The sequence below is a fragment of the Pongo abelii genome, chromosome 23, assembly GCF_028885655.2.
Source record: "Pongo abelii isolate AG06213 chromosome 23, NHGRI_mPonAbe1-v2.0_pri, whole genome shotgun sequence".
Lineage (NCBI taxonomy): Eukaryota > Metazoa > Chordata > Mammalia > Primates > Hominidae > Pongo > Pongo abelii.
In genome coordinates this window covers 49,616,783-49,630,542 of record NC_085929.1, presented here as the reverse complement: position 1 = coordinate 49,630,542, position 13,760 = coordinate 49,616,783, and the positions used below count along the sequence as shown (strand labels likewise).

Sequence of the window (13,760 nt, the reverse complement as noted above, 5' to 3'; positions counted from 1 at the left end):
TTGCTGTGGGGAATTAAATAAGCTAATATCTGAAACACATTCAAGGCTTTGTTCAATAGCATAAAGATCTATTGGATGCTTATTATGTGCCAGGCACTGTGTGGTTTGTAAGAAAACATTATAAAAGAGAGCTGTTATCTTGCATAGTTGGGAGCTGGCAACGGATAGTCGGCCATGCCAACTCCTGTGGTTGGGAGAATCATATGCAAGAAATGTGGTTGCTGGCCGGGTGCGGTGGCTCACGCCTGTAATCCCAGCACTTTGGGAGGCCGAGGCGGGTGATCACCTGAGGTCAGGAGTTCGAGACCAGCCCGGCCAACATGGTGAACCCCTGTCCCTACTAAAAATACAAAAATTAGTCGGGCATGGTGGTGGGCGCCTGTAATCCCAGCTACTCGGGAAGCTGAAGCAGGAGAATCGCTTGAACCTGGGAGGCGGCGGTTGCAGTGAGCAAAGAACACGCCACTGCACTGCAGCCTGGGCGACAGAGCAAGACTCCATCTCAAAAAACAACGAAAACCACCAACGTGGAAGAGTTTCAAGTGCTCTTCATGTGCCAGGTAGAAAGCGTAAATATTACATTGCGTTGCGTTAATTATTCCATAAATATCTGTTGAGGACCCATTGTGGTGTGGCATCGTGTTCCGTTCGACGGCTATGGATATTTAAGTAAACGAATGGGTCCCTCCAGGCCCGCAGAGCGCAGCCCGAAGGGCCTCAGAGCCGGGGCGGAACCAGCGTCTGCGGAACCTTTCCTCCAGCTTCCGGTACCCCGGGAGCCCCGGCAGGAAATGCGTCAGGGACCACGCTGCGCCGCGCCGCCGCAGTCGGGCCTCGGTCGCCACGGTAACGCGCGCGGGCAGGTGTCCGACCATGAGCGTCCGGGTCGCGCGGGTAGCGTGGGCCCGGGGCTTGGGCGCCAGCTACTGCCGCGGCGCCTCGACCTTCCCGGTGCCTCCGCCGGGCGCCCAGGGTGTAGCGGAGCTGCTGCGAGATGCGACCGGGGCGGAGGAGGAGCCCTGGGCGGCGACGGAGCGGGGAATGCCGGGCCAGTGCTCCGTGCTGCTCTTCCCGGGCCAGGGCAGCCAGGTGGTGGGCATGGGCCGCGGTCTGCTCAACTACCCGCGCGTCCGCGAACTCTACGCCGCCGCCCGCCGCGTGCTGGGCTATGACCTACTGGAGCTGAGCCTGCATGGGCCGCAGGAGACCCTGGACCGCACCGTGCACTGCCAGCCCGCGATCTTCGTGGCATCGCTGGCCGCTGTCGAGAAACTACATCACCTGCAGCCCTCGGTGAGGCCCGAGGCCCCGTGACAGGAGGGGGAAGGTGGGCTCTGCCTGAGCTCTTATCACCAGGCTGGCCCTGCCAGAGGCTTCCGCCTGCCATTCTGGGGGGCTCCCATGTCTCACTCATTCGATCGAGTTTTTTTTGTTTTGCTTTGTTTTGTTTTGTTTTTGAGACTGAGTCTCGCTCTGTCGCCCAGGCTAGAGTGCAGTGGCGCGATCTCGGCTCCGCCTCCCGAGTTCATGCCATTCTCCTGCCTCAGCCTCCCAAGTAGCTGGGACTGCAGGCGCCCGCCACCATGCCCAGCTAATTTTTTGTATTTTTAGTAGAGACGGGGTTTCACCGTGTTAGCCAGGACTGTCTCAATCTCCTGACCTCGTGATCTGCCCGCCTCGGCCTCCCAAAGTGCTGGGATTACAGGCATGAGCCACCATGCCTGGCCTGTTTTGTTTTGTTTTTTGAGACAGTCTTGCTCTGTCACCCAGGCTGGAGTGCAATGGCGTGATCTTGGCTCACTGCAACCTCTGTCTCCCAGGTTCAAGCAGTTCTCCTGCCTCAGCCTCCCCAGTAGCTGGGATTACAGGTGCACACCACCACGCCTGGCTAATTTTTTTATTCTTTACTTAAATCCTCCCAGGTTCACCCACCTCGGCCTCCCAAAGTGCTAGGATTACGGGTATGAGCCACTGCACCGGCCTAAATGAAGGAACATTGAGATGAATTGAGAATGTCACTTCACTTGAAGGTGGTGGATTGATTGCTATTAATATTTAATAAGACGGTAAATGTTAAGCTAGCACTTGAGATCCTTTACCCTATTTCACCTTCACACCACCTTGTGAGGTTAATACTGTTATTTGATGGTTGAGGAATGCAGACTCAGGGATATTAAAAGAATTAGTTAAGTGGTCCTGTTGAATCGTCATCATAATATTCATTCACTGCTTACCCTAGGCTGGGTCTGTGCTAAGCGCTGTATAGACATTATATTCACATAATTCTCTCAGCCGTCCTTTGGGGTAGGTCCTGTTCTTCCCTCATTTCACAGATGAGATAAAAATGCGCTTGGCCGGGCGAGGTGGCTCACGCCTATAATCCAGCACTTCAGGAGGCCGAGATGGGTGGATCACGAGGTCAGGAATTCAAAACCAGCCTGGCCAACATGGTGAAACCCCGTTTGTTCTAAAAATACAAAAATTAGCCGAGTGTGGTGGTGGACACCTGTAATCCCAGCTACTCGAGAGGCTGAGGCAGGAGAATTGCTTGAACCCGGGAGGCGGGGGTTGCAGTGAGCTGAGATCATGCCATTGCACTCCAGCCTGGGCAACAAGAGCAAAACTCTGCCTCAAAAAAAAAAAAAAAGTCATGCTCTTAACTTGTGCTCAACGATATGGCCTGAGAGCCTGCTGCAGGGCCACGGCAAGGGAATCCAGAGCCCTGGGTTGGCATCAGTGTGACCATGGACAGAGTTGATTGGACTGTAACTAACCAGGAAAGCTCCTCCTAAATAAAGGGGCAGGACTCAATGATTGTCAAGGTCACTTTTGTGTGTCCTCTTCCAGCTGGTGCACCAAGTTCGTAGAACTTGGCTCACTGAGATGCTGAACACCCTGCCAGCTCTCAGGTACAGAGCCCTGGAACTGGGCTCCCCAGGAGAATGAGGGCTCACGTTCTGCATCTGTCCCCACAGGTGATTGAGAACTGTGTTGCTGCTGCTGGATTCAGTGTGGGAGAGTTTGCAGCCCTAGTGTTTGCTGGAGCCATGGAATTTGCTGAAGGTACAGGAAGGAGTTTGGTTTTATGCAAGGCTCTGGTCTTGGGCTCATTAGGGGTAAGGGACACTGCCAAAAATGATACTGGACCCACTCAGATGATGGGAAGGGAGCATGTGGACAGGGGTGACATTGGCGCATGAGGACAGGGCTTTGCTGTGATTCCTTTTCAAGGCTGAAGGATTCATTAGGGATTTCCCTTATTTTTGTAATCTCATGAAATCTGCTTGCTGAACTGTCTCACCCACTATCCTGTGCACTCATACCTGCAGCACCTGCCGCACAAGAGTACGTGTTCAGTAGATGTTCGTTGAATTAAAGAGTAAATATTGGATCTGGAGCCATATCAGTTTTACTTCTTAAGATTTTTGCTGGCCAGGAACCATGGCTCATGTCTGTCATCCCAGTGCTTTGGGAGGCCAAGGCAGGAGGATCACTTGAGGCCAGGAGTTCCAGACCATCTTGGGCCACATAGTGAGACCCTCATCTCTGCCCCCAACAAAAAACAAAAATTACGTTGGGTGCAGTGGTTCATACCTGTAATGCCAGCACTTTGGGAGGCAGAGGCAGATAGATGTTTGAGCCCAGGAGTTTTAGCAACATGGTGAAAACCCCATCTCTACCGAAAATACAAAAATTAGCCAGGCATGGTGGTGTGCACCTGTACTCCCAGCTTGAGTACTTGGGAGGATGAGGTGGGAGGATTACCTGAACCCAGGAGGTCAAAGCTGCAGTGAGCTGTGATTGTGCCACTGCATTCCAGCCTGGGTGGCAGAGTGACACCCTGTCACACACACACACACACACACACACACACACACACACAAAATTAGCTGGGCTTGGTGGCATGCACGTGTAATTCCAGCTACTCAGGAGGCTGAGGGAAGAAGATCACTTGAGCCCCTGAGTCTGAGGCTGCAGTGAGCCATGATTGTGCCACTGCACTGCGGCATGGGTGACAGAGCAAGACCTTGTCTAAAACAAACAAAGAAGAATCCAGTATAGAAACACGAGAGGTTATTGGGACTGGAGAGGGAGAAATGGAGAGTGCCTACATAGTGGACATGGAGTGTTTGAAACTAGAGAGAGTTGGTGGTTGTACAACATTATGAATACCCCCAAATACCACTGAATTATACACATTAAAGTGGTTAATTATATTTTATGTGAATTTCACTGCAGTGCTTTTTTTTAAGCGTTATAGCATTATTAACGAAAGTTTCATAATTTCACATTTTATGAAACAATTTTATTACATGTATCATTTTATGTGTACATAATGTGCAGAATTAGGCTTGGTGCGGTGGCTCACGCCTGTAATCCCAGCCCAGCACTTTGGGAGGCCAAGGTGGGTGGATCACCTAAGGCAGGAGTTTGAGACCAGCCTGACCAATGTGGTGAAACCCCATCTCTACTAAAACTTCAAAAATTATCTGGGTGTGGTGGTATGCACCTGTAATCTTGGCTACTTGGGAGGCTGAGGCACAAGAATCACTTGAACCGGGAGGCAGAGGTTTCAGTGAGCCGAGATTGTGCCACTGCACTCCAGCTTGGGTTAGAGAATGAGACTCTGTGTCAAAAAAGAAAAAAAAGTGCAGAATTATAATGTATTTACAATTTTGTGTTTTTTCTTCTTTTTTTTTTTTGAGACAGTATCTTGCTCTGTCACCCCAGCTGCAGTGCAGTGGTGTAGTTGTAGCTCACTGCAGCCTCAGCCTCTTGGCCTCAGGTGATCCTCCCGCTTCAGTCTCTAGACTAACTGGGACTACAGGCTCACACCATCATGCCCAGCTAATTTTAGAATTTTTTGTAGAGATGGGGTCTTGCTGTGTTGCCAGGGCTGGTCTGGAACTCCTGACTCAAGTGATCCTCCAGCTTCAGCCTCCTACAGTGCTGGGATTACTTACAGGCGTGAGCCACTGTGCCTGGCCTACTTTTTTCCCTTGACATTTTACATAGTTCTGAGTGTCTCTGTGGGAGGCGTCTACGTGCTCTCCTCCCTTTTCTTGTATGTTTTCTTCTACTTCTTGTCACAGGCTCTTGTTCATTTGGTTTTTAAGAGACAGTTTTCCTCTGTCTTCCAGGCTTGAGTGCAGTGATGCAACCACAGCTCACTGCAGCCTCTAACTCCTGATCTCAAGCAGTCCTCCTGCCTTAGCCTCCCAAGTACCTGATGTCACAGGCTCTTTATGTATTTGTCCTACTGTTCTTGTGTAAGGGAGCTAAAAGTCCAGTACTTAGAAGTGCTAAGTGAATGAAGACATGTCAGGATTTGCTCCTTAGACCTCTCTGTTGACCTGCGAAACACTGTGCAGGTCCCTTAATCTCTTCTTGGTCTGGTCATCTCTTCTCTCTGCCCAGGAAGCAGGACCAGGGTGTTGGGCGTCTGGTAGTTTCAGGCCATTCTTATGTGTGGCTTTGTAGGGTTTTTTGAGGCAGGGTCTCGCTCTGTCACCCAGGCTGGAATACAGTGGCATGAACACAGCTCACTGTAGCCTCAACTTCCTGGGCTCCAGCAATCCTCCCACCTCAGCCTCCCAAGTAGCTGGGACCACAGGCACACACTGCCACACCCGGCTAATTTTTGTATTTTGGGTAGCGACAGGGTTTTACCATGTTGTCCAATCTGGTCTCGAACTCCTGAGCTCAAGTGATCTGCCTGCCTTGGCCTCCCAAAATGCTGGAACTACAGGTGCGAGCCACAGCGACCAGCCCTCAGGCCACTCTTATTATCATTGGCACTGCCTGCCTAGGCACAGCCTGCCCTCTCTCCATGCTCTTGAGCCGCACTGAATCAGGAGTCATAGGTTTCATTCATCTGCCTTGGCTGTGTCAGGTTCTCCAGCTCTAAGTGGGGACAGTAACACTTGACTGATGACAATTATGTTACTGAAATTCATGTAGTACAGCAGCCCATGTCTCTGGTGGTTCTTTTTTGTTGTTCTTGTTTTGAGACATGGTCTTGCTCTGTCACCAGGCTGGTGTGCAGTGGAGCAGTCATAGCTTACTACAGCTGCAGCCTCAACCTGCCGGGCACAAGTGATCCTCCCGTCTCAGCCTCCCAAGCATCTGGGACTACAGGCATGCACCACCATGCCTGGCTAATTTTTATTTTATTTTTTGTAGGGACAGGGTCTCCCTATGTTGCTAAGGCTGGTCTCGAACTCCTTGGGCTCAAGCAGTCCTCCTGCCTCAGCCTCCCAAAGTGCTGGGATTACAGGCATGAGCCACCGTGCCTGGCCTGATCTCTCTTAATAAACTAACTAATAATAATTCGCAGCTTTCACAACAGCCCAGGCAGATTAGATATTATTATCCTCATTTTACTAACTAAAAATTTGAACCTCAAGGAGGTTGTGACTTGGCTAAGGCAATGTGGCTTCCACCCTGTTCCTCTTTACCTTTTACCAGGGTTTCTCAATAGTGGCATTATTTAAAAAAAAAAAAATAGTGGCGCTATTGGGCCAGGTCATTTGTTTTGTGGGGGGCAAAAGGGGCTGAATTGTGCAGTGCAGCATGTTGAGCAGCATCCCTGGCCTCTACCCACTAGATGTCAGGGGCACTCTGCCCTAGTCGGAACAACCAGAAGATGTCTCCGGACACTGCCCCCGGCCTGTTGAGCACCACTATCCTACTCCAAACCAGCTTTATAGCAGGAAGCTCCTTGGGTTAGTTTGTATAGTGCCAAGCACAGCAGCGTACTTTTGGTGGTGAGCGCTTGTGTAGTCGATGGAGGTGTGTGGAACTGTGGCCCTGCGGGCCGGCAGCAGACGCCAGTGCCCCTGTCTCTAGTGCAGAGTGGAGCCTGGGCTTTGTTTCTCAGGCCTGGCCTTTTCTCCTTCATTCTGTGCCCTCATTTTTCCAAATGCGCTTCTCTCTGGGCAGGTTTGTATGCCGTGAAAATCCGAGCTGAGGCCATGCAGGAAGCTTCAGAAGCTGTCCCCAGTGGGATGCTGTCTGTCCTCGGCCAGCCTCAGTCCAAGTTCAACTTTGCCTGTTTGGAAGCCCGGGAACACTGCAAGTCTTTAGGCATGGAGAACCCCGTATGTGAAGTGTCCAACTACCTCTTTCCAGATTGCAGGGTGATTTCAGGACACCAAGAGGTGGGTGTTGATGGGAGCTGCCTTCATAGACCCCAGTCCAGTACGGAGGGTTGGAACTGCTCCACACCCGTGAGGCCCAGCAGTGTGGCGGGTGCTCTGTCCAGCCCGGTCTTTAGGAAGTATTTTGGGGCCAGGGCAGTGAGGTAGACCGAGTGCTGCAAAGCAGGCAGGAGCAAGAATGCTGCCCTGCTCCACCATGTGTAGAATGGGGTCTGGAACCAACCAGCCAGCCCACGTCTAAAGTAAAGGGGCAGAGCCAGGTGATCTCCAGGGCCTTCCCGTAGTACATTCTGGGCTTCTGAGGAGCCTCTGATCTGGTTGCTTCCTTAGAGAAAAGAGATCTGTTTTCTGCTAGATTGCTCTGCCTGCCCTGCCTTTTTTAGGTGTCTGTTTTTACACTGGAGTTCATTTCCTTTCCACCGTCTTTCCTTCCATTTGCTACTTCCCCAAACATTTATCAAGCACTGGGGACGCACAGACTGATTAGCCAGGGTTCCTGCCGTCAAAGGAAGAGCCCCGTGAATGGATGATTCCAGGCCGAGGGGTGCAGTGAGGGTCTGGCTGACTACTCATGGGCCTAAGAGCAACCCAGGAGGCAGCAGCTGGAGGATGGGCTTGTGTTCGCCAGCAGGGGGCATCCTGAGCAGAGCGGCAGGAGGCCCCTATGGAAAGAGCAGTGGGTGCTGAGTGCCTGGCTCGGGGAATGCTGTGTGAGTGCAGATTGCAGCCCGTGTGAGGGGCTGCTGCCCGGGCCAGGCATTTCTGTCTTACTTCATGTCCCTCACAGCCCATCCTGTGCTATATGGAAGGAAGGGATTCTTTTTTTTTTTTTTTGAGACAGGGTCTCACTGTGTTGCCTAGGCTGGAGTACGGTGGCACCATCACGGCTCACTTCAGCCTGGACCTCCTGGGCTCAAGTGTTTCTCCCACCTTAGCCTCCTGAGTGGCTTGGATTACAGACACGGGCAACCACACCAGCCTAACTTTTGTATTTTTTGTAGAGACGGGGTTTCACCATGTTGCCCAAGCTGGTCTTGAACTACTGGGCTCAAGTGATCCCCCCACCTCAGCCTCCCAAGTAGCTGGGACTAAGACACAGGCCACCACACCCAGCTAAAGGAAGGGATTCTTAATCACATTTTCCACACGAGGATGCTGAGGCAGAGAGAGGCGCGTGCTTGGGGATGGTAGAGGCACAATGGGAACCTGAGTCTGTCTCACTCTGGAGTCTATTTCCTCCACTTGACCGTGCTTGGCTCCCCTTCCCCTCTGAGGGCTCACCGTATGCCAGGCGTCCTCAACTGCCTCCTCTGAAGTAGTGAGAGCTGGCAGGAGCCTCTTGTGACTGTTCTGAGATGGTGGGCAGGTCAGGTATGGTGGCCCCGGGTCAGTCTTGGAGCTAGTTATGCATTCCCTTTAGCAGCCTTGGAAGGAAGTCCAGAAGTGGCTCAGGAAGGACCTCCCAGTCAGGGCAGGAGTCTCCCCAACAGGCTCCCAGACAGGTGCACCGAGTCTAGGTGACAACTCCTAGGTTTGTCCTTTTGGTACTTTTTTTTTTCTTTGAGACAATGTCTTACTCTGTCATCCAGGCTGGAGTGCAGTGGCACGATCTCGGCTCACTGCAGCCTCCACCTCCTGGGTTCAAATGATTCTCCTGCCTCAGCCTCCCAAGTAGCTGGGACTACAGGTGTATACCACCACGCCTAGCTAATTTTTTGTATTTTTAGTAGAGACAGGGTTTCACCATGTTGGTCAGGCTGGTCTTGAACCCCTGACCTCAGGTGATCTGCCCACCTCGGCCTCCCAAAGTGCTGGGATTATAGGCGTGAGCCACTGTGCCCAGCTTCCCTTTGGTATTCTTGGTAGTGCCACAGCAAAGAGCTCAGGTGAGGGCAGGGGTACCCCCTCAGTGGGGAAGCCCCTTTGCAACAACTGATGTGAAAAGGCTCCTGGGCCCTGCTCGCCCAGTGCCTGGGCCAAGGACTGGCCATTGCAGAGGAGACTGCTGGCCCCTGCGATGGTGACCTTGAGCCCTGTGGCCCTAGCCTGGGACTTGAGAGGGCTCAGCTGTTGAGCCAGAGTCCAGAGACGTTACACGGAAAGCACTTTGAGACCACAGATGCTCCAGGAAGTGCTACTGAGTAGCCATCCCCATACCTGCCAGTCACTCAGACAATCTAGGTGTGGAGGGAGGGGCTTGGGCTACAGAGTCTGGAAGGCCCAGACCAAAGAGGCTCCTGGTTCCTGCGGTCCAGCCTCAGTGGGATGGAGCCGCATGGAGGGTGATGGTGGAGGAGAAGCATGGGTGAGTCAGTACAGGCCAGATTTTGCTGCAGTGACAAGTAGCCCACACCTGAGTGGTCACAGCACACAAGCACGGGTCCCACTCCTGGTCTGTGCTCGCCAGGCTGGGTTCTGCTGAGTGTTTTCAGCCCAGGACTCAGGCTACGGGAACAGTCTCTAGGGAACACTGACAGACTAAAGCGGGTGGATGACTTGAGGCCAGGAGTTCAAGACCAGCCTGGCCAACATGGTGAAACCCCGTCTCTACTAAAAATTAGCCAGGCATGGTGGTACATGCTTATAGTCCCAGCTACTCAGGAGGCTGAGGCAGGAGTATTGCTTGAACCTGCGAGGTGGAGGTTGCAGTGAGCCAAGATCGCACAGTTGCACTCCAGCCTGGGTGACAGAACAAGACTTCATCTCAAAAAATAATAAAGACCTTTGCAAGTTATTTTGCTTGCTAACTGTTGCAAGGGTTTGGAGCTATTGTCTCGTCCGAGGCCCCTTCTGAGCTCAGATGCCTTCAGGGGAGGTTTTTGGCATCAAGAAGAGAGCTCTTTCCTTCTCCAGAGAAACCCCAGATGAAGGTGACAATATCCTAGACCCTGCATTGTGAAATGGGGCTTGAATTTTAGTTCTGAATTTTTATTTTGAAGATTACGGAATAAAAAGCAAACAGACTGGTCAAAAATTATGAAAGGAGTGATAGAATTCTCATTGAGATCCGGGCATGGTGGCTCATGCCTGTAATCCCAGCACTTTGGGAGGCCGAGGCGGGCGGATCACGAGGTCAGAAGATCGGCTAATACAAAAAATTACCCGGGCGTGTTGGTGGGCGCCTATAGTCCCAGCTACTCGGGAGGCTGAGGCAGGAGAATGGTGTGAACCCGGGAGGCGGAGCTTGCAGTGAGCCGGGATTGCGCCACTGCACTCCAGCCTGGGCCACAGAGCGAGACACCGTCTCAAAAAAAAAAAAAGGAATTCTCATTGAGAACTAACACTTCTTAGATAGTGCTTTTTCCTCTACCAGACACTCTTGCATGCCTTGTAGGGTTTGCTCTTCCCCGCAGCGTTGTGAAGTAGATGGAACTGTGCTTATTTGAGGGCTGGGACAGAAGAGATTCCAGGATGTTAAGTGAATTGCCTGGGGATGGTGCTGGGACAGACAGGTCACATGTCCACGTCTAACAGCTGTGGGTCTTTGTGGTCACCCTCCCAGTGTGGCCATGTGAATGGTCAGATCCCTAAAGGCGGATTTCTGGGACATTGCTCGGCTGAAACCTCCTTCCTTCCCCAGGCTCTACGGTTTCTCCAGAAGAATTCCTCTAAGTTTCATTTCAGACGCACCAGGATGTTGCCGGTTAGTGGTGCATTCCACACCCGCCTCATGGAGCCGGCCGTGGAGCCCCTGACGCAAGTTTTAAAGGCAATCGACATTAAGAAGCCTCTGGTTTCTGTCTACTCCAACGTCCACGGGCATAGATACATGCATCCTGGGCACATCCAGAAGCTGCTGGCCCAGCAGCTGGTCTCCCCGGTGAAGTGGGAGCAGACGATGCATGCCATATACGAAAGGAAAAAGGGCAGGGGGTTCCCCCAAACTTTCGAAGTAGGCCCTGGCAGGCAGCTGGGAGCCATCCTGAAGAGCTGTAACATGCAGGCCTGGAAGTCCTACAGCGCCGTGGATGTGCTGCAGACCCTCGAACATGTGGACCTGGACCCTGAGGAGCCCCCGAGATGACTGCAGGGGCCTCAAATGGGATGACCCCCTCTGTCCTCCTGAGGAGAGGCTGTAGGCTGTGCCTGCCACACCCTCCCTTCCTAATGGCTCCTCCTCTGAGGAGTGAAAGGGATTTGTTTGCAATGTGCTTTGAAGGCCACATAAAAAGCCCTAAAAATGAGTATTTCTTTACATGACCCAGTCCATTTCCCCCCCTTGGAAAAACGTTTGGATGTTGGGAAGAATGATGCCACAGGGCTGGTGTGTGGCGAAGCTGGAAGCCCGGCCCCGCCTCTGCCAGCCCTGCACCATAGGTGGGTGTGCCGTCTCAGCGGGAAGGGGAGGACTGGCTGCTGCAGCCTGCCCTGCTCTGTGAGTGCTGGGAACATGCTGGTGTGGCCTCAAGTTCAGTCAGTGCCAGGGGAGCCCCTCCACCACCCCCAGCCTGCCCCCCTGGGCTCCTTTGTTACAAATCTGAAAGGTTTTAGAACCCAGTTGGCCTTGGCAGTTTTGTTCACCCCCCCACTTGACAGCTGGGAGACAGAGTCCCGCATTTGTTGTCATACCCAAGAGATATGTATTGCCTGCTGTGTGCTAGAGAGTGAGTGCGCTCTGTTCTGGTAGAAGGGTCCTTGAGTGAGGTGCAGGGTGTGGGGAGTGCCAGGAAGGGAGGGCGGCTGAGGCCCTGGTCCTAGGGGTGGAACCATGGAGGAACACCCTGGTCACCCACTGGGACTGCGGGTCTGCAGGGCGCCAGAGGGAGCACAGCGCATACCTGCCTCGGAGCTGACCCCTGGCTCCATGCCCCATCCTCAGAGCAGCTCCTGCGTCAATATTAAGTATGAGACATTCCAAGCTGCTTGGGTGGTTGTTCATTATTCAGAGATAGTGGGAAAATATTATTGGGAATGAACTCTGATTGCCTGAAAATGTTACCATTGTGTAGACACGTCAAGTCCTGGATAGAGTTTCTCATTTTCTCATTTTTAGTTCTCTGGTGTTTCTCAGCAGGGCCTGGCTGGCCTTTGGGCAGAACCCTCCTTCCTTATATGGGACTGTCCCACTCTTGGGCAGCTGCCCTGGTGCCGGGCCATTACATACCAGCAGCACTTCCAGGCATTGTGACCCCAGACACCCTGCACGTCTGGAAGCCCTGGCTGAAAACACAAAAGCCGACGCAATGTGATTCCCACTGCAGCCTGCGTGCGCGTCCCTGGGAGCGCGACAGTTCTTTGGGAAGAGCTATGTCTTAAATCTGTATTGCACAGAGAAGTTGATTATTTTAAGTACTGAGCATGTTTGAAGCTCCTTCTCTGAAAGCTTCAAGCAATGGCAGCCTCAAGAGACCCAGGCTCTCCACATCCAGGTTCTCTGGCAGCGCTGCAGGAAGGATGGCCGTTCAGCTCTGAGGAACAAAATCTCAAATAAGGGAGGGGTCTGCCTCTCCAGGAGGACAGCAGTAAGGGACAGCAGGCCTTACCACTTGCTGTCTGTGCACTGCCCTTGTCCTCATGGCCTGGGGCAAGATCCAAGCCCATGAAGGGGTAAGAGAAATTAGCTGGGCGTGGCAGTGTGCACCTGTAATTCCAGCTACTTGAGAGGCTGAGGCAGGAGAATCGCTTGAACCTGGGAGGCGGAGGTTGCACTGAGCTTAAGATCGCACCACTGCACTCCAGCCTGGGTGACAGAGCGAGACAGAGCGAAAAAAAAGTCTGTTCTCCATGGAACAACATTCTGTCCAGATCAGGGCTCAGCCTGTCTTTCCTGAGCACATCCTGGCCTGGCCTGCTGCCTTTCCATTTCACTCACAAGCCGACCCCCCTCTGGCCAACAAGAGCGGTCTCCAGCCAAGCACGGTGGCTCACACATGCAATCGAAGCACTTTGGGAGGCTGAGGCGGGTGGATCACCTGAAGTCAGGAGTTCAAGACCAGCCTGGCCAACATGGTGAAACTCCATCTCTACTAAAAATACAAAAACTGGCCAGGCATGGCGGCTCAGGCCTGCAACCCCAGCACTTTGGGAGGCCGAGGTGGGTGGATCACCTGAGGCCAGGAGTCCCAAGACCAGGCTCGCCAACATGGCGAAACCCATCTCTACTAAAAATACAAAATTAGCCAGGCTTGGCGGCACATGCCTGTAATCCCAGCTACTCAGGAGGCTGAGCCAGGAGAATCACTTGAACCAGGAGGTGGAGGTTGCAGTGAGCCAAGATCAAGCCACTGGACTCTAACCTGGGCAACCATCACAAAACTCCCATCTCAAAATAAAAATACAAAAATTAGCTGGGCATGATGGTGCATGCCTGTAGTCTCAGCTACTCAGGAGGCTGAGTCAGGAGAATCGCTTGAACCCACGAGGCAGAGGTTGCAGTGAGCCGAGATCACACCAGTGCACTCCAGCCAGACCGACTCCATCTCAAAAACAAAACAAACAGGGTGTGAAGTCAGGCCTCAAAGCTGCGAAGGGCTGTGTGCAGTGGTGTGTGCCTGCAGACCCAGCCATTTGGGAGGCTGAGGTGGGAGGATTGCTTGAGCCCAGGAGTTGGTGGCTGACCTGGGCAACACGGGAAAGCCCAGTCTCTTAATTAAAAAAAAA

At 52.7% G+C, this 13,760-nt stretch overlaps 1 protein-coding gene across 2 annotated transcripts; it reads left to right on the top strand.

The window, feature by feature from the left end:
- The first annotated feature begins 781 nt into the window (after positions 1 to 781).
- Positions 782 to 13,446, top strand: MCAT (malonyl-CoA-acyl carrier protein transacylase). 2 transcript variants are annotated; one of them, XM_024240186.3, is made up of 4 exons: positions 782 to 1,293; positions 2,976 to 3,063; positions 6,943 to 7,160; positions 10,741 to 13,446. In XM_024240186.3, the coding sequence occupies exons 1-4, from the start codon at positions 874 to 876 to the stop codon at positions 11,182 to 11,184; spliced, it is 1,170 nt and encodes a 389-aa protein (XP_024095954.1). In that variant the 5' UTR covers positions 782 to 873; the 3' UTR covers positions 11,185 to 13,446. The 2 variants fall into 2 exon arrangements, with proteins under 2 accessions (XP_024095954.1, XP_054399728.1); XM_054543753.2 differs by lacking the exon at positions 6,943 to 7,160 and having other exon boundaries at positions 825 to 1,293.
- Positions 13,447 to 13,760: the final 314 nt, after the last annotated feature.